Here is a 17,636-nt window from a genome sequence, read left to right as displayed (position 1 = left end):
CATAGTTGGTTGACTCATGGGGTTGGCTCGGGAATTGCCCAAGTTAGTTCAGATCACTAGAAAACTTGGCCACGATACCGGCTTGCCCTTGACTCGTCCTGACTCACCCAATTTAGGTTATTTTAAAACTCGACCGAGTCGATGAGTCAACTAATCAAGTCAACGACTTGGTCATTTGCCGATCCAAGGTCAAGTCACGGATTTACCAACCAAAGTTAAGTTCTTTGTTCTTTGGACCGGACCAGATGGCAGATTTAGAGTCTAAGAAAACAAGGAAGAGAGTTTTCATTTGTTTTGGTAGTTAACCTAACAACGATCAGGTTTTGGCCACAAATGACTCAATGGAAGAATCAATATGTGCTGAACATACAAAAAAAAAGTATAAAATTAATTTGCAAAGCCATATAAAATGGCGACTATTTTGCAATATGGTACATAAAGCGTGGACTCTTCTGCAAAAGGCCTACAATGAAAAGAAGCAAAAGAGTCCACGCCTGAACATGGTTAGGTGGCCTACAAAAGGGGGAAGAAAGCGAGCTTTCAAAGAAAAGCTTCTAATCAAAGATGTTGCAGCTTTACCATCCAGACGTTTGGTTCAAACACTACGATGAAAAAACTTATCACCAACACCCATTTCAATACAAGCATCGCTTTTGCAGACAGCTTGCGCCAGAACTGTTGGTGGTGAAAAAGAAAGAGGAAGGCCCAAGGAAGGGATGGAGGAAACCCTAATCACCAAAACCAACCAAACACTACATTTATTGTGCAAGAAAGTGGAATCTAAGGAACCTTGGTTAGTCATTGAATCCCTTCGTCATTTATTACCTTGTTTGATTAAAAGAGGGAAAAAGCAATCCCCACAAAAATGTCTCACTTTTTCTTTTTGAGAACAGAATATTTGCCAAACAAAGTGTCTTGCTTTTTCCCTGAAATGTGACAATATTAATTTTTTCACCCAATTTACTTGCTTTTCCAGCATCAAGCAACTTAAGCTTTGGTTATTTCCTAATTCCAGCTAAGATGGAACTGTTCTAATGCAATCATCTAGAATTAGGGCTGCATTTGAGCCGGGTCGAGCTCGAGGTGGGTCAGCTGGAACTCGACTGGATTAGAATAACTCAAGCTCAAGCTTGGCTCAAACCAGAGTCGAGCTCCATAGGATAGGTTTCAGCTCGACTGACTATACAGCATCAAGCTAACTCGACTTGCTTAACTTGTTTTTGTAAACTGGTTTGTTTTGTTTGACTCGTTAACTCTCTAACTAATTCAACTATGCTGAACCAATTTTATCTAGTCAAGCCGAACCGAGTTTAAACAAGTCGAGTTCTTATAACTCGAACTCGACTCGTTTAACATTTTGAGTCTACATTTTAAACTCGAGCTCGACTTGTTTATAAATGAGTCAACCTCGAGTCTTCACACTTTACGGCATTAAAGACAGTCATCACACGCTATCAAAGCCAGGTTTTGATACTAAAGTTATGCGCCAATATGCTTTCACCACATAAAGTGTCAAAATTAATTGTTAATATATATACATATAACGCAAGGAAGCAAACGTAAGCATAGAATAAGATACATAGTGGCGATGTTGAGAGGGCGAACAAGATGCATGTGGACGAACTGTGCATCACAAGAAGGACAACGTGTAGAGCCCATCGGCCACATGACTCTTGACTCTTTCAATGGACTTTCGTGCCTTATCCCTCGTGAAGCATGCAGCAAACACACACACGCACATGCATGCGCTCACGCATCATTGATTTGGGGTCATATCTGCTCATGTGACAAAAGCTACGTTATAGTAAATTGCAGAATTGTGGGTAAGTTTTCTATATTGAAAATTTCCTCCATAGGCTTCATGCCTCTAGTAATTCGTTGCGTGTTAAAAATATTCTCCATGTTTCACTTAATTCTAATTTTCCTGTCTGTGTTGCCAAATGGCCCCAAACTGTAGGGAACACAATGGATCACCCAACCTCAATCCCGAGTAGGCATGTCAACGGATCGATTCGGATCAAATATATTCTTAATCATATATGCTTTTTCGGATATTCACATATTCATATTTAAATTTACAAAAGTCATCTAAATCTGAATCTGAATCCGATTTTTATATTTATATTTGAATCTGAATCCAAATTTTGAATCAGATTTTACCAATTTTCAAAATTTAATAGCATTAGATACATGATATTTGTTTAAAAATGAATCCAATCCGAACCCATATTCAAATTTGATCAAATATTTATGTATATCTGAATTCAAATGCAAATCTGATCAGATTTCATTTATTAAATCTTAGTCTGATCCTATTTTTTAATTGGGATATTTTTTTTATATCGACTTTTTTGAAATAAGTAATTCAAATCAAATATATTAACATTCTTAATCGGAGCCTTCAAAACCAAAAATTGGAGGATTCCCGAAGACCATCGCCCAAAAAACCTAAACCCCGACACAATTTAATCCTTCCCTCTATACTTTTGTCGTCAATTCTTCAAGTGTCGGGTAGATAGGTGAAGAGCAATCTCCTTGTACTCTACTTTCAGCATTGACTGCATCCTCGGCATTTCGTGGGCTTGGAATTTTCTCTTCTTTGCTAGAGTGCCGCCTTCACCAAAGGTAGGTTATTCACAGCATAAGCCATGTCGTCTTCCTTCTCAAAAATCTTGCCTGCCTCTTTTCTTGAGACGACCAATCTCCCTGCATTTTAATGATCTCTTCCTGACCTTGGATTTCCTGCAAGGGGGTTTGGCAATGGCGGTAGAGACCTTTTTGCAAATTCAGTGTCAGAATCACTGAATCAGTAGCGCGTATCTCTAGAATAGCAAATCTTGAAGGCGGGGTGGCTTCCTTTCCATCCATTGTCTCTTCCTCATCCACACAAACCTTCTGTTACTTCCATCCACAGGTCATCTTCCAAAGAAGCATTCTGTTGCTTCCAGACACGTCTTTTACCCATTTTAACTTGCATCTGCTCATCAAATATAGAATCTTTATCCTCCTTGTGGGTGGTTTCATTGGCGCAATTAGCAGGAAAATAACTCGTATAGCCACGATGTTAACATCATCAGGTAGTGTGGCCCAGAACTCAAAGGTTAACTTGAACGATCACCTGTCTACCCCCAAATTTCTCACTCCATTTCACACCTTCGTCTGAATCGAGTGAAGGATCCTTCTCTAGCTCCTGATGAACGAAAATGGCTTCAATGAGGGAAGCTGAAGAAAATTTCATCCCAAAGATGAACTAGCAGATCAAGGAGTCTACTTCACCCCCTAGAGTCCTGCGCCCCGCTTTAAAACTATAACCATCATCGTTGTGCAATTTGTGGAGGCAGGGAGGTTACACAATTACTTGAACTGGTATTTGCGACTAGCGAAGCCAATGGATCGGATTCAAATGAGATATACGCTTAACTCCATCTGTTATTTACTCGAAATAAAAAATAAACGAAAAAAATCTAACTAAATTCAAATCCAAAATTCAATTTTATAATTTGAATCCAATTTGAATCTGACTTTTACATTTATATCCAAATGCCTTTTAGGACAAATTTGGCTGATTTTCAACATGTAAGATTGGATATCAAATATTTATATAAAATTCGATCTGATTTGAATACGATTGGATATTTATGTATACATGAATTTGAAGTAAAATATGAATTTGATCCTATTTTTTAATGAAATATTTTTTTTTTTGCATCTTATATCAAATATCTAATCCAAATTGAATAAGTTGACATCTTTATTTTCAATCATTCAATTTGAGTACAAAACTCATCTCATTGAACTGAAACTAGTACTGTCATAGCGACAATTTTTTAAAAATTATAAACGAGGAAGCTATTGACTAGTGTGAGCAACTGTACACGCGAGTCATTAAAATCCTTTATTATAATAAAGTTGAACTTGGGTCCAACTACATGTAGTGCTTACGACTTGACCTAGGTTAGTGCCAAAGCAAATACCAGTTAGTGCTTTTTGACCAAAATTTTTTTAGTTCTGTCATTGATCATTGAGGTACAACTCTCTCTCTCTCATATATATAAATATATATATATATATAATTCTACAAAAATCTTCAACAAAACATCACAAACATTCAAATTTGCAAAGTTCCCCCAAAATCATACAAACTTCCACAAAAACCTGTAAATTTCTAAAAAAAAACCTTTAAAAATCATCTAGTGGACTCGTCATTTCAGCCCTTCGAGAGGGCCCACGCAGCAGAAAACGATAATTCTTTATCTTTTTCCAAATTTAGTAAGAAGCTACAAAAAACGTTATGATAAATAATATGTGTTTAAAATAAAGATTAATGGGATATAACAAAGTAAAAGGCCCGAGCCTTGTTAATGTGTCGACATTCTTTCGAAATTCTCATCCGTCCGCCTAGAAATAAAGAGGCTGCTACCTGGGATGCTAAGAGAAAGAGGGTGACAGTTTGAGGTGCATTTTTTCCTCAAGCCGTCTAAAAATTTGATGCTAACCAAATGAACGCGCATTATTCTCTAATATTGTGATCTACTTTTTCTTATGGTTATTTAGAAAATTCTATGAGCCACTTTTCCGAAGTCGGCTAGTTTTCAAAAGGCAGTAAATGTTTAGCTACATTTTTAGGTACACGTAGGTTGTTTCTCTAGCATATCTTTTAATGGTAATAAAAATATTTGCGTAAAATTAGTTTGCATATATCTGAATATACATGTAAAGATTAATACAAATTACTGAAGACATATGAATGAATTTTAGTGAATCTATATCATTAACCGAACTGAAGTTTGTGATAAACTTACGTTTAACTGCCGAAAAATTCAGAGGTGTGAAACTTGAAATATCGAAAAAATTGGATGTACTTTTCTCTGTCACCCAGATTTTTGGTTGTGCTTTTGATTTTTTTCTTTTGGAAAATCACCACCAACATACATTTGACACAAAGAAACATTATGTGCCTAATGGCCAATAAAGAAAGGATTAGTCCGAGAAAGGAAGGATTTCTTTTGAAACGGAACCCTGCAAAATTTCTCCGTGTATAAAAGAATTTGGGGTTTCCGGAAAAGAGAAGGTTCTCTATCTCTCTCGCAGAAGGGGAACTGCGAGAATACATCACCTGAGGATTCGGGAATTTTGTTCGGGTCGTTGCTTCTCTTAGGTATTAAGGTTTTTCGTTTGGGTTCTGATTCTGTCACTCTCTTGTTAGCATTGCACTGAAGGAAATTTCTGCTTCCTACTTCTCCTACTTCTTCTCCTGGGAATCGTTGTAGGGATTTGATCCATGGCTTCGAAGCGGATTCTCAAGGAACTGAAGGACCTTCAGAAGGATCCTCCCGTCTCTTGTAGTGCAGGTTAAACTCTTTATCTGATGGATTAGGGTTTTCTGCCTGTCCTCTTCGATTATTTTTCTTGGTTTGGTGCCAATCAGTTAGTGATGGCAGGGTTCCTTCCTTGCTTTTTAAGAAAACCTTTTTCTGCACGGTGTTTTGCTGGTATTATGTGCATGCATGAATTTGATTCTGTTTTCTAATTGAGATGAGTAGTCTTTCGCTGTTGCAGACATCCCTTTAAATGGTTATAGTTGTTTATAGTTCTGATGTAATACTTTTGCTTTTTCATCACGGTCAACAGGCATGCGTAGTTGCTTTTTTAATGGCGGAAGCTAAACATTGTTTGTCCGTAATGGAGAGAAATATGTGGCATCCTAGAGAACGAAATTTGTGATTTTGTGTAAATCCAAAAGCGTGTGAACGCTCACAAAATTGAGTAACAATGATCATGGCTATTGTTGACTGGCATGGGTTTGGCAAAGAGCTGTACGTTGTGTATCATAGCGGCCCTCTTATAAGAAAAGAAACGGGCATATGGTGGTCATAGTCCCCCTAGAATCTAGATACATCATAGGAAATAGAAAGCACTTTGCAACAACCACTGGTCAGATTTTTTATTAGTAGTTTGAGTAATGACAAAATAGTAGACTTGTCTTCAAAAGGTGAGATTCTAAGAAATGAGATTTCACTATATAGTTGGGTGTCCCCTACACATGTGCCATAAGGCCCATAACATTCATGTCAAGGCTTAATCTTGAACTCTTGAGGTTGTTTAGGCCCATTTGGTGGCAGTGGCAATGGAGAACCCTGGAAAAGAAGAATGAACTAGTTTGGAAAAAGATAAGATGCATATGGAGATACCTCGATGCATAAATTGCTTATGGAGATATATCTGTGATTCTTATAATCATTTTGGGCATGTCCTGCAATATGTGCAGTGGTGGTGCCACTGCCACATGAACCTAGGTCTTTCTTTTTAGATCACAGTCACAGAGATGTTAGTTACAGTTACTTTGTAATATCATGAGCAAGAGTTATTTCTTCGGAGTTATGATTAAACAGGTAAGTCTCACAGCACTTTGATGCACTTTTCTTTGTATGATTTTTTACATTGCCACATACTTTCATGATGTAGTTAAATATGTGTCTTATCTTATGATACATTGATACTTCATTGTCCCCGTTAACTTTGTTCCCAAGGGATGACTTGATACAGCTTGCTTTATGGACTACTTATTTTGATAGGAGAACTTACTGACTGCTGCAGATTAATTTTCAATAAAACTTAATATTCTTCTAACAAAAGGAGAGACATTTAAAGGAAAACAAAATAAAAGAGCCAAATGGTGTTTGCTTCATTGAGGACTACAACACAGCTGGGGGAACAACTGACATAATATACTTGTAGTTGGCCCTTTTCCTCACATCCAGACTAGTTCTACTGTATCATTTTCACTAGTTTTTCAAGAATGTTCTGGCCAATAAATCCCGAGAGAATAGGAGTTTATGTGCCTATTGGTGCTATATCTGTAGCTTATGGTAGATCCAAAGATGGTTAAATCAACAATTATAAAAACACAAAAAATAAGAAAAACTGGGCCATTATAGAAAAGAAAGAAGGGGAGCAGGAAAGGATGAGAAAAAATGTTGCCCTGACAAACAAGCTAAGCATAGAGGTTAAAAAGAACAAAAAATGATGGGAACTTGGTGGGAGGAAAGAGAGAGAGAGATGAACCGGTTAACTTAGCCTGCGTAATGGTACCCCTTATCCCAAGCTCAACATTCCTCAATACCAATCAAGATAGAACTCTCCAAGATTTGAAGTGAGGACGTGGTTGTAACACGCCACCCAACTCAACCGGTTGTGCTATCCATCACTTGGTATAGAGAGAGAGAGAGAGAGAGAAGAGAAGCATCAAGCAGGTTGCAATCTTGTTTTTGTGGTCGTACCATGCAAAGGAAAGAATAGCTTCTATTTTTGCCAAGCATAGGTGTAAGTATACCTTGGCACATCAGGCAAGGGTGCGGACGTGCCAGTTATTTTGGCCACCTGTAACCACTAAGCTCAAGCGGCCAAGCTAGCCTAAAGATCCTAGGCGAGCTTTTGACTAGATGGACTGAGAACACAAGTCTTCTATCTGCATTTTTGAGCTCTAGGGAATGATTTCTCCTTCGGCCTGTTGTCTATTCCTCATTTTTGCGGTGACAATCTGCCAGTACATTTTCATCATGTGGCAGGGGGTCTAGCAGCCTGGCAGTCCAATCTCTCTCCTTGTCCTTCAAGAAGTTATCTTACATCGGTTGTCTAATAGAATAGGATATCATTCTGAGAATCTTTAAAAATGACAGCTGTACGTTTGAACGTAGTCCTATTTTGTTCAAGTATTCAGCTTCAATATTGTTGTACTTGTATAAGAGCATCACCACGTTGTCAGCATGGAAAGATCTAAATGAGTCAGATTAGGTATCAGTAACCTTCCAGCACCCACCCTCGTAAATAATCTTCTTTTGTCCTTTCAGGAATCAAGTCTTTCCCACATCACCTTCATCATAATTTCCTTTTTACAGGATCTTAGTTTTCGTCTGACTTTTGATTTTTGTCTCCCTTGTCATCACACTGGAATCTTTCTTCCAATTTCAAGTTATAATTTTGTAGGACAGCAGAATTGTATTTGAAGTGATTGAAATGTGTGAAGTTGCATATAAAAGGCATGCCTGCCATAAACTTTCATGTTTGATTTCATGATTGCCCTTTATGATCTGTACCTTGACTTTGATAATTGGAAACTGAGCTAGATGTAAAAAGCAATTGAAGTTCGTTCTGTGTATCTATAGGCCCTGTAGCGGAAGACATGTTCCACTGGCAGGCGACCATTATGGGGCCCCCTGAAAGCCCCTATGCTGGGGGTGTCTTCCTTGTGAGCATTCACTTCCCACCTGATTACCCGTTCAAGCCTCCTAAGGTATCCACGGACAGGCTGCTAGTTCAAACAAATAGTAGAGCATGTTACTACTTTTCTTGAGAGGGAATCCCCATCTTTTTTATGAAACTGCATTTATGACTCTGCAATGCATATTCAGGTAGCATTCCGTACCAAAGTCTTCCATCCAAACATCAACAGCAACGGGAGCATCTGTCTAGACATTCTGAAGGAACAATGGAGCCCTGCCTTGACCATTTCTAAAGTATCAAATGGTTCTTTTTTTCTGTTTTCTGGACCCTGCCCATGAAATTTCTCTTACCTTGGCTATTATTCTTGCTGCAGGTATTGCTGTCTATCTGCTCTCTTTTAACTGATCCAAACCCCGACGACCCACTGGTGCCTGAGATTGCACACATGTACAAAACTGACAGGGCTAAGTATGAATTAACAGCACGCAACTGGACCCAGAAGTATGCAATGGGATAGATGGTGAGGTAGTTCATAGGTTAAAGACGAATGTGTTCCCTTCGCTTCGATCTGTGGCCTTCAAACCTGGAGATATAATAAATATAGACCTGATTTAGGTTTTCCAAAGTTGGAAATGTGGGATTTTCTGTCTTTGACTGTTCAGTCAGTTTAGGATTTACATGATCATATGTGTGGTTCATTTATTTCTTCCGTCAAGCCGTCAACACCTGTTTTCATTTGTATGCGCCATTTACGTATCTGCCAACCCCCCGAGAGATTTCTTCATTATTAGAGAAACAATGCTGTACATTTTGAATTCGTCACAATTTGGTAGTCCGACCAAGGAAACTCACAATGCTCGGTATATATTTTTCTCCGGTTCAATGAAATTGTATTGTAACTGAGAGTTTGCTTACGTGCACACAGTGCTGTAAAATTTGAATCGGCAAAATTTGGTACACGCCAAGCAAAATCACCGCGCTTGGTACTCAATGAAATTTAACTCAACAAGTTTGTTTCTTTGCTGAGATCACATGTACACGAATGCACGTGTACAAGAGGATCAAGTAAATATGATACTAGTGGTCTCTTTTTTTTTCTTTTTTTAAATAAAAAGGGTAACTTGGCATATTATGAACAATCAAGCTTATCAAAAGACTCGTAAGAATCAGCGTACATAAACCTAACTTAATCTATACATTTATTGAATTCATATATTGTTATGGTAGGCTATTAAGTTTTATATCAATAGTGGAAGAAGGCGGTAAGGATTTTGATCTTTAAATAATTTATTACGAAGAAAGGAAAGCAAGTGAAATCAAATTCTTATGGATTCTGATGATGTGAGGTTGGATCAAGGTGATTTCTAATTTCCAGAAGACCAGTGTAGCTGGCGCACATATGTAACCCTCCTCAGCTGGGGGTGGTAACTTATCTCTGTGACTATTTATTTAGACACTTGCTTAGCTCTATGCCATATCCTGTCTATGAATTAGGTTTTCAAGCTCTGATTGATGCTGAAGGAAAACAGAAAACAGTGAAAATGGACAAATCTGCCTTAAATGCTCTGGAATAACATCTGAACAAGAAATTCAATCTAAAAAATTTAACGAGGCACCTGCCTATTAGTCTGAACCGTGACAGCCTCAGGAACAACCGTACCTGTTCATGGGGAAACCGTGGTTGGCGCGTGGTGTGCAATTGTAAACTACTATGTTCCTGTACATGTGCCCACTTTTGTGCATTGCTGGCAATTCATGGTTGTAACATAGAACTGAGCACCCAAATACCAAGATTTCTTTTAGCCAACAAGGGTACCCAATTTACAGAGACATGAGAATGATTACATGCTATATGAATAGTTGCTCCAAAATTCAGCCTGAACCTGTGCCTGCTTGTATTGCAAGGAACGGCCTCGTAGGATCCAAGTACAACGCACTGGTTCAAATATACATATCTTCATTTGTTACAACAGAATGAAAGCTCATATACCTCCTTGTGCATGACAATTGGGAGACTTTGACTGAACCAAGTTTTGAAATTAACATTCAAACCTCAGAAACTGGTCATCCACTGTACATCTTGGCGCACATCACTTTCCCAGACTAGCGAATCACTAGTTGGGTACAAGGGCCTTGTTCTTTTCTTTCCTCCAGCTTGCAGACCAATGTCAGCAGACACTTTTCCGGAGCTATCATTAGATGTCAGGCAGCTGTCCACAGAACAGTCAGTAATTTGGGTTTGTCTGTTAATGGATTTGTCATCCAGACACACTGCTGCCATCCCTGTTAGGGAGGCCAAATTGGTGGTATCACAGGGAGCAGTCAGACAATCACCAGAGACCTTTATTGCCAGTTCAGAAAGTTCCTGTCTTGCAGTCTCTAAGCCAGACGAAGCCATGTTCTGGTCGGCGAGCACCCTACAGGCCTTCTCAAGTATGGACTGGAGGTACTTCCCTTGGGCTTCAATCCGGAGCTGGAGATGTCTTTGAACCTGCTTCCCACAAGAAACGTCCTTAGAAACAAGGATTGCTGGGAAGTGGGAACATAATTTCAGCTGTGGGAGTACGAAAATATTAGGACTAACCTCTAGCTGCTCGTGTAATCTTCTCTGCACTTCCATTTGGACTCGCAACGCCTCGGTAACCTGGAAGCCGCTGCACAACAGAGGAATAAATTGAGAACTAAATATCATAAAGAGGCACCCACCGAGACTTCTTGATCAATGGTTTCTGGAATCTCACTCTTTTATTTCCTGCGACATCATTCTTGATGAAGTGCCTTGAGTTTCCGAAAGGCCGGCAGCTGCAATTTTTTAAGCATTGTTAAAGCATGCAAACCAGCGAGCTAGTTCCAGTTTTTAAGAAACATGAAGACATAAGCGGTCTTTAAAACCGTCAAAACAGAGAGAGAGAGAGAGAGAGAGAGAGAGAGAGAGACCATCTTTTGAGCCATCAGATAATTCCTTACAAGATTGCTTGCCCAATCGATACTTCTGCATATTGAAACGGCAAAATTGTCAAACCTTACATTTCAACAAAAGAAGCAAAACTTCTGGCAAGCTATAGGTGTCCCAAATTCCCCCATTTCTTGAAGTGTAAATTGTTGGCTTTTGCAAACATGCATATAAGCGTATGTCCTTCCATCTATCTATATATATATATATATATATATATATATATATATAGAGAGAGAGAGAGAGAGAGAGAGAGAGAGAGAATCCTAATCTGCCGGATGGCTAAAACTTAAAAATCCATCCACTGATAACAACATAAATCATTGCTAAAAGCACTATAAACCATTGTTGCACCATAAACCATCACTATGCTGCGACTATTTGGCAATAGGTTTTTAATTCTTAGCCATCCCATCACATATCACATCTGGCAGGTTATAAATATAAATAAATACTATATATATATATATATATATATATATATATATATCCATGGCTTCCAGATGATAATGAAGTACAAAAAGCTTTTAGCATTCTTTACTCGTCATCTAAAATGTAGTTTGGGTCAATGTAAAAAAAAAGTTAATATGGACATCAATCTTTTGGTCATACATGAGCTTATGGTTAAAAAAATATTTAAATGAAAAATTTCAACATATTGTTATGTTTATCTGGGCTTGATTTGTGTGTATAAGATATGAAACTAGCATGTAACCTGAGGGCAGCTCATTCCAGGTGAGGAAGCACTCTCGATAACATCGAAATTAACATAATATTTCTTCCATGCAAAAATTTGATCCTTATAACGTGTCAATCTAAATGGTTTACCCTTTCAAAAAATGAATTTTATCCATTTTTAGATTGTACGACGTACAAATCCTACCTATGTAGTCAAATGCACTCACAGCTAAGAGAGTGACTGAGTGGTGTGGACGAATTTTTATTTTTCATGATGTTCTCTGCTCTAATCTGATCAAGAAATCAGCTGACTGAGGCAATATCGGAAGCTAAAATTTCACGACACAATCAATAGGTTTAGCTAAGGCATTTATAACACAACCCAAATAAGCCTCACTCACTGGTATCTGAGCAACTTGTCCTGTATTTCTAAAAAACATGGTCTGATGCATCATTTATAACAGTGCATGAGCTTGCAGTTGCAAGAAACTTTCTGCACTAACTCAGTTTTTCAGGTTTTAAATTTTGAAAATACAAACCTTCTTGTTGTTCCAATGGATTTCTGGCTATTAAAAAATTTTGGAAAGCAGTTCAGGATAAATGAGGCGAGTCAGAATGGAAGACAAAGTGGTGTTCATTTAAGGCAAGAAAAGGACAGAAAGGAAGAGCGAGGGATTGAAGAATGCAAAGAAGAAATTTCCGGGGAGTGTCACCAGGAGATGCCTTCTTGTTTGTGTCTCCTGCTGACATGTCTGGACATAGGACAGTAAGATAATATGACTTAATTTAATATTTATCCATTCCTTTTAATCCTATTTCAATAAAATTCGGGTAATACCATAGGATAATTTTTACTTAAAGAATCATGTTTTTTTTTTTGTTTTGTAAAATATAAAATAACATGTTGAACTCAAATTGAACACCGACTGAATGCTGAGGCATATTTATAGTCAGAGTGAACCGAGAAGTGGCATAGTTAATTAGATCAGAAAGTTCAACTCAAATTGAAAACTAACTGCATGTTAAGCCATACCTATAGTCACAGACTATGATGCTACATGGTCATGGCACAAAGGGTACTGAACCCGTATTGACACAGCTGGTCATGTGTGCATGTTTTGAACATGGCCAAAACATGTTTGTTAATTTTTTCTTAATTAATTTATATTTTAAGAATGTAAATAATGAATGCATTGTTTCTTTGCGCAAAACCTTATTGTTGGTCATTCATTATTATATGCACACACGCACCCAATTTTTTTGAAATTGCTCTGCGCCTGTCTGCATGTGACATAAGTACAGCGAATCCAAAGGTTGAGGTAGTTGGATTATACAGAAATGACTTTTCGAACTGGGAGAGGCAATGGAGAAAGCTGTACGGGGGAACTAAAATCATTTCTCAGAATGTAAAGGAACGAAGATCTTAATTACGAGGCCTTATGAATTTAGGAAAAAATAAATAAGTGAACCTGAAGATGACTCTTTAGATGATATAGAGTAAGGCCCTTGACTCCCATTGTCCTCATGATGGTCTTGGGAGTGGCTTCTGCAATTACAGTAACAAACAAACTGTAAGAAACAAAGCCTTGAACAAACCAACAGCATAAGAAACAATGAATCTCAAAATGAGTAATAGATTGACTAAAATAGACAGGCTAGGATTACAGAGACATTTTTAGTGCATCCCCAAGAACACAACTAGAGCATATGGGATAGTGCACTTCTTCCAAATAGGAGAATGGCGCTCCCTTAGCCACTACTTATCTTCCCAAATATGCTGGCAATTACCCTCACATTCTTCAGCAATACGCCCATATGGTGCACTATGTTTTGTTTTATTTAAATAATTACATTCTTTTTTCACCAATCCAGTAACAGGGTGCAACATGAATTTTTTTTTTTACAAAGGGACCAGATTGCTTATGTAACTATCTTTTTCCTAATCGTTCTATCCATGCCTAATAATTTGCTAGTTGAGCAGAAAGAGTGTGAAATGGAGAACGAATGAAAAGATAATATGTAACAGCCCAGAATCCCTATCTATTTTCTGCCTCAAGGCCACAGAAAGTAACAGTAGTACTATATTAGTTCCACTTTGGATCTGGATGATGTCATTTTGGATAAAATCCTGTGAGGGTTTACCGATATTTGTATGAAAGGGATCAGTGAGGAATCGTGAGAAAGTAGCCTAAGTTTGGATTCCGCAATTCCATTAGCGAATGAAAGAATACATGGACAGCTAGTGAACAGTCAAGTAAGCACATCAAACTTCCCTGCCAATAGACATTGATCTACTAGATGTGGGGACTACAAACCAAGATAACAAAAAGAAAATATGTACATGACAATTGACACACTCACGATTGATAATGAATACTTCTCGGCGACAAGAAAAGGGATTTGAAGATATCATGATCCAGCAGAGGTAAGGAAGAATTTTTATGCAAGTTGCAGAAAAAGATAGTAGTTTACCACTGATCAGCTTGATGGTCAATCATTATCAAGGCTAGCAACTGAAGTCCAATTATTTCATGATATAGAACTTAGGTTGCATATTGCATGCCTAATAAGGCTCAAGAGGGTTAGTGAATGCGTACTGCGGCATGTAAAATGATTCAAGCCAGAAACGAGTCAGCCAAGTTTTCAATAATTGACTAACTGTGCCTCATCTCATCTGGGTTCAACTGCCTACTTTGCTTAGCAAGTTTGAAACCCTTTACCATTAACTGATATACCATAATCATTGCCTGTCCCATGGTTGAATAAAATTTCCCAGCATGGAGGGGGCCGAAAAACAGATATAGTCCTATAGACACTAGGACTAGGTATTGTTTGTTTAGACTTAAACTCAACAAGGACAAGGCACCAGTGCTATAATTTCTTTGAATAGCTTAATAGCCACTCTGAAACCAGGAAGCTTCCTACGACTCAAAAACATTTCTCTCATCATCTATGCTTCAGAAGAAGATTGCTTAAACTTCTTCATGTTAAGGCGACAGATTATATCAGCGTACCCTAAGGACCTTGAAAGAAAAAAACACAACCCACAGTAGAGATTAGCTTGTGACCAAGATATCAACAAAACAACAACCCTAACTAAAAGAGCCCACTCAGTGAGCCTCCATAACTGCCGCGGTACCATTTTTTTAATTCAATACCTATTTTCTGTTTCACGTATCATAACATTAACTTATAACAACATCGAACAAATAAAACAAACGTGCCAAAAAAGCCCCAAAAAAGAAAAGAAAAAGAAAGAGCTCAAGAATGTTGAGTTTCATCAGGCTCTACTCTCTAACAAAAATTGCCATTTGATTCAACTTCATTCCAGATAAAAGTTAAAACAAACTCTGGATTCTGGATTAATACTAGACGGCAATCCACATTCATGACATAAGCAACCGCATACTAAAAAAAGTCCTTCATAAGCCAAATACAACATTAAATAGAAAGCTTTTCCGGTCCCAGCACTCAAATAACATAAGAGATACAATATGCTTGACGTTCACTTATCTGACTTCGGTCAATCAGCCAAGGACCTTAGATGTAGTCAATCAACATGCTCAGCAATCCGCCAAAATGAACCCCATGTTTCTAGAACAAGATGAAAAACGTGGAAGAACATAAATTGTAAAAAAAAAAACAATTAATTATGAGATTCCCTGTGGAAAACCCAGCCCATTTAATTTGTCTAAACATGACAATCACTACTTTGCGGTCCATCTAGAACCCAATTTCCTCATAGACCTTGAGAAATTTGTACTAGATGCGCATTGCCTTTTCTTAGAAATGTTAACATGGATGACTGAATATTTATGTTCAATGGAGGAAACACTAAATGCTATTGTTCAGATGCAGATCATTTATTTCATGACCTTGGGAAAAAACAACACGAGGGAGTCAGTCACATTGACTAGAAGAACAAAATCACAGAAGTCTGTCCGGTACCTAAGAAGCCCTACCTACTTTTAAAGCAAAAGAGAGAGGAAAGAAAACAACATGAACATAAGCACCATTCTTCGTGTCCCGTACCAAGAAACAAGATCGCTCACACAATGCCGCGTTTGATGGAAAACAATACAAATCCCTAGCTATTTTAAGGCTACAAAAAGAGACTACGGCAAGACATCAGCAAAACGAGACCCCCGAAAAAAAACAAAAAGCAAGACTCATTTTTCCAGAATCAAGGCAGAAGAGAAGAGGGGACCGAAACTTACTATCGGGGCCGCCGAGCTGCGTGACTGCATCGACGAACCGCTCGTGCAGCTCGGCGGTCCATCGAAGCCGCGGCTTGGGATCCGTGGTGAGCACCAGGCAAGCGTCACCGGGGAGATTCGTGCCCTCTAGAGGTCCCTGCAAGTCCTCACACGCAACACCCTTCTCCAGCGAGTGGTGAATCGCCTGGTACATTCTCCCGGAGACCCCCGCTCAGAACGCTAGGATCCCGGCGGAAAGCCGGATACCCAATATTCAAAACGCAAAAATAAGACACCCCAGATCACAAAATCAAAGCACCCACCTCTCCCAACACCCCCCTCCTCGCTTTCTCTCTCTAAACCCTAGTCAACCAAAGCCTTGGGAGTAGTCCATCGCGACAGTAAGCTTGGCAGTTCGTTCAGCTTCTACGAAATGCAGACAGAGGGCTCCGGGGAGATAACCCCTTTCGGCATTGGTCAGATAAGCCAGCCAACTCAAGGAACACCCAAATGAGATGACAGAGATAGAAAGAGAAAGAGAACGCAATAAAAGAAGGGGGCGGTTGCTTTCTTTGTCTTATTTTTATGCGTAGGACGGGACGGGACGGTGGGACTCCTTTGTTTATTAATTCAACATTATACAATTACAAAAACTTTTTCATATGGACTAGAGGCGCAGGGCAAAGCTTTGCCTCACTGAAGAAAAAGATGCTACGCAGTGTAATCCCTAAAAAACCGCGCAGTCGTCTTCTACAAATCAGTCAAATTACGTAAAATCTTTAACAGTACCAATCTTGTCAATGTGACTTTTACATTTCAACACCTAGAGATCTATTATTGCGTAGCTTTCTGTTAGATGTGTTATAAACAGAATTCATGAACCACCAAGATCTAAAACTTCGAAAATCTCATACATCTAAGGAAAAGATCACCTGCCCTCTCAATAGATCGAGGATCTAACTCGTCTATATGATCACAAAGTCAAATCAAACATATTACAGAATATCTTTTGGCACAATAATGTCTTTTTTGTGGGGAGGCTGGAATACAACTATATGATAGCGAAAGATCATTGGAACGGTGGGGATGAAGAGCCTTTTTGGGAGGTAATTGAGATAGAAAGAGGGAGAAGGGACAAAGGGACAAAAGTGGAAGAGGGTGTGGGGGGACAAAAAGCAAAAGGGGATTAAGAAACGAAGGCGTTGGGGTTGGACGCTTGCGTATTTGCCTTCCCCATTTTCGTCTCCCCAATTGAGCTTCTAGGGTTTCTCTCTTTTCCGGGTCTTCAATCATGGAAGGAAGGTCTCGTGTGGGGCCCACACGCCCCTTGGAAGGGAGGTGGGGCCCAGACGCTTCTCGCCTTATAATTTGCATGCCCTTAAAGGCAGAAAGGTGCATGCCCGGTTGGCGTGATTGATAAACAATTGCACGTTCCGCCCCTTCTCTGCCTCTTTTCTCTCTCTAACCCTGCTTATTAAACAATTGCACGTCCCTCTCTTTCTCTCTCTAAAAGAAGTATTAAAAAGTGAGAACCAATTCATTTTGGTTCAGTTTTAATAGGAGAGAGGCAATCAGAAATGCTTTAT

At 38.8% G+C, this 17,636-nt stretch overlaps 2 protein-coding genes across 2 annotated transcripts; one reads left to right on the top strand and one right to left on the bottom strand.

Annotated features, from left to right (window-relative positions):
* Positions 1–4,999: 4,999 nt before the first annotated feature.
* Positions 5,000–9,126, top strand: LOC116249001 (ubiquitin-conjugating enzyme E2 8-like). Its single transcript, XM_031622085.2, has 5 exons — positions 5,000–5,158; positions 5,271–5,351; positions 8,166–8,293; positions 8,412–8,516; positions 8,597–9,126. Exons 2-5 carry the CDS (start codon positions 5,282–5,284, stop codon positions 8,738–8,740), a joined length of 447 nt encoding a protein of 148 aa, XP_031477945.1. The 5' UTR covers positions 5,000–5,158; positions 5,271–5,281; the 3' UTR covers positions 8,741–9,126.
* Positions 9,127–9,996: 870 nt separating this feature from the next.
* On the bottom strand, positions 9,997–16,605 carry LOC116249000 (protein PHR1-LIKE 3-like). The gene is made up of 6 exons (XM_031622084.2): positions 16,072–16,605; positions 13,324–13,400; positions 11,161–11,215; positions 10,965–11,025; positions 10,808–10,877; positions 9,997–10,714 (listed from the first exon to the last, which is right to left on the bottom strand). The coding sequence occupies exons 1-6, from the start codon at positions 16,262–16,264 to the stop codon at positions 10,277–10,279; spliced, it is 894 nt and encodes a 297-aa protein (XP_031477944.1). The 5' UTR covers positions 16,265–16,605; the 3' UTR covers positions 9,997–10,276.
* Positions 16,606–17,636: the final 1,031 nt, after the last annotated feature.

This window comes from Nymphaea colorata, chromosome 2, assembly GCF_008831285.2.
Source record: "Nymphaea colorata isolate Beijing-Zhang1983 chromosome 2, ASM883128v2, whole genome shotgun sequence".
Lineage (NCBI taxonomy): Eukaryota > Viridiplantae > Streptophyta > Magnoliopsida > Nymphaeales > Nymphaeaceae > Nymphaea > Nymphaea colorata.
This window is presented reverse-complemented; position numbering and strand designations above follow the sequence as displayed.

Coding starts and splice junctions, on each gene's coding strand:
- LOC116249001 (XM_031622085.2), top strand. CDS start 5,282: ATGGCTTCGAAGCGGATTCTCAAGGAACTGAAGGACCTTCAGAAGGAT. Junction 5,352..8,165: donor TCCCGTCTCTTGTAGTGCAG/GTTAAACTCTTT, acceptor GTGTATCTATAG/GCCCTGTAGCGGAAGACATG. Junction 8,517..8,596: donor CTGCCTTGACCATTTCTAAA/GTATCAAATGGT, acceptor TTCTTGCTGCAG/GTATTGCTGTCTATCTGCTC.
- LOC116249000 (XM_031622084.2), bottom strand. CDS start 16,264: ATGTACCAGGCGATTCACCACTCGCTGGAGAAGGGTGTTGCGTGTGAG. Junction 13,401..16,071: donor GCAGCTCGGCGGCCCCGATA/GTAAGTTTCGGT, acceptor CTGTAATTGCAG/AAGCCACTCCCAAGACCATC. Junction 10,878..10,964: donor ATGTCGCAGGAAATAAAAGA/GTGAGATTCCAG, acceptor TCTGTTGTGCAG/CGGCTTCCAGGTTACCGAGG.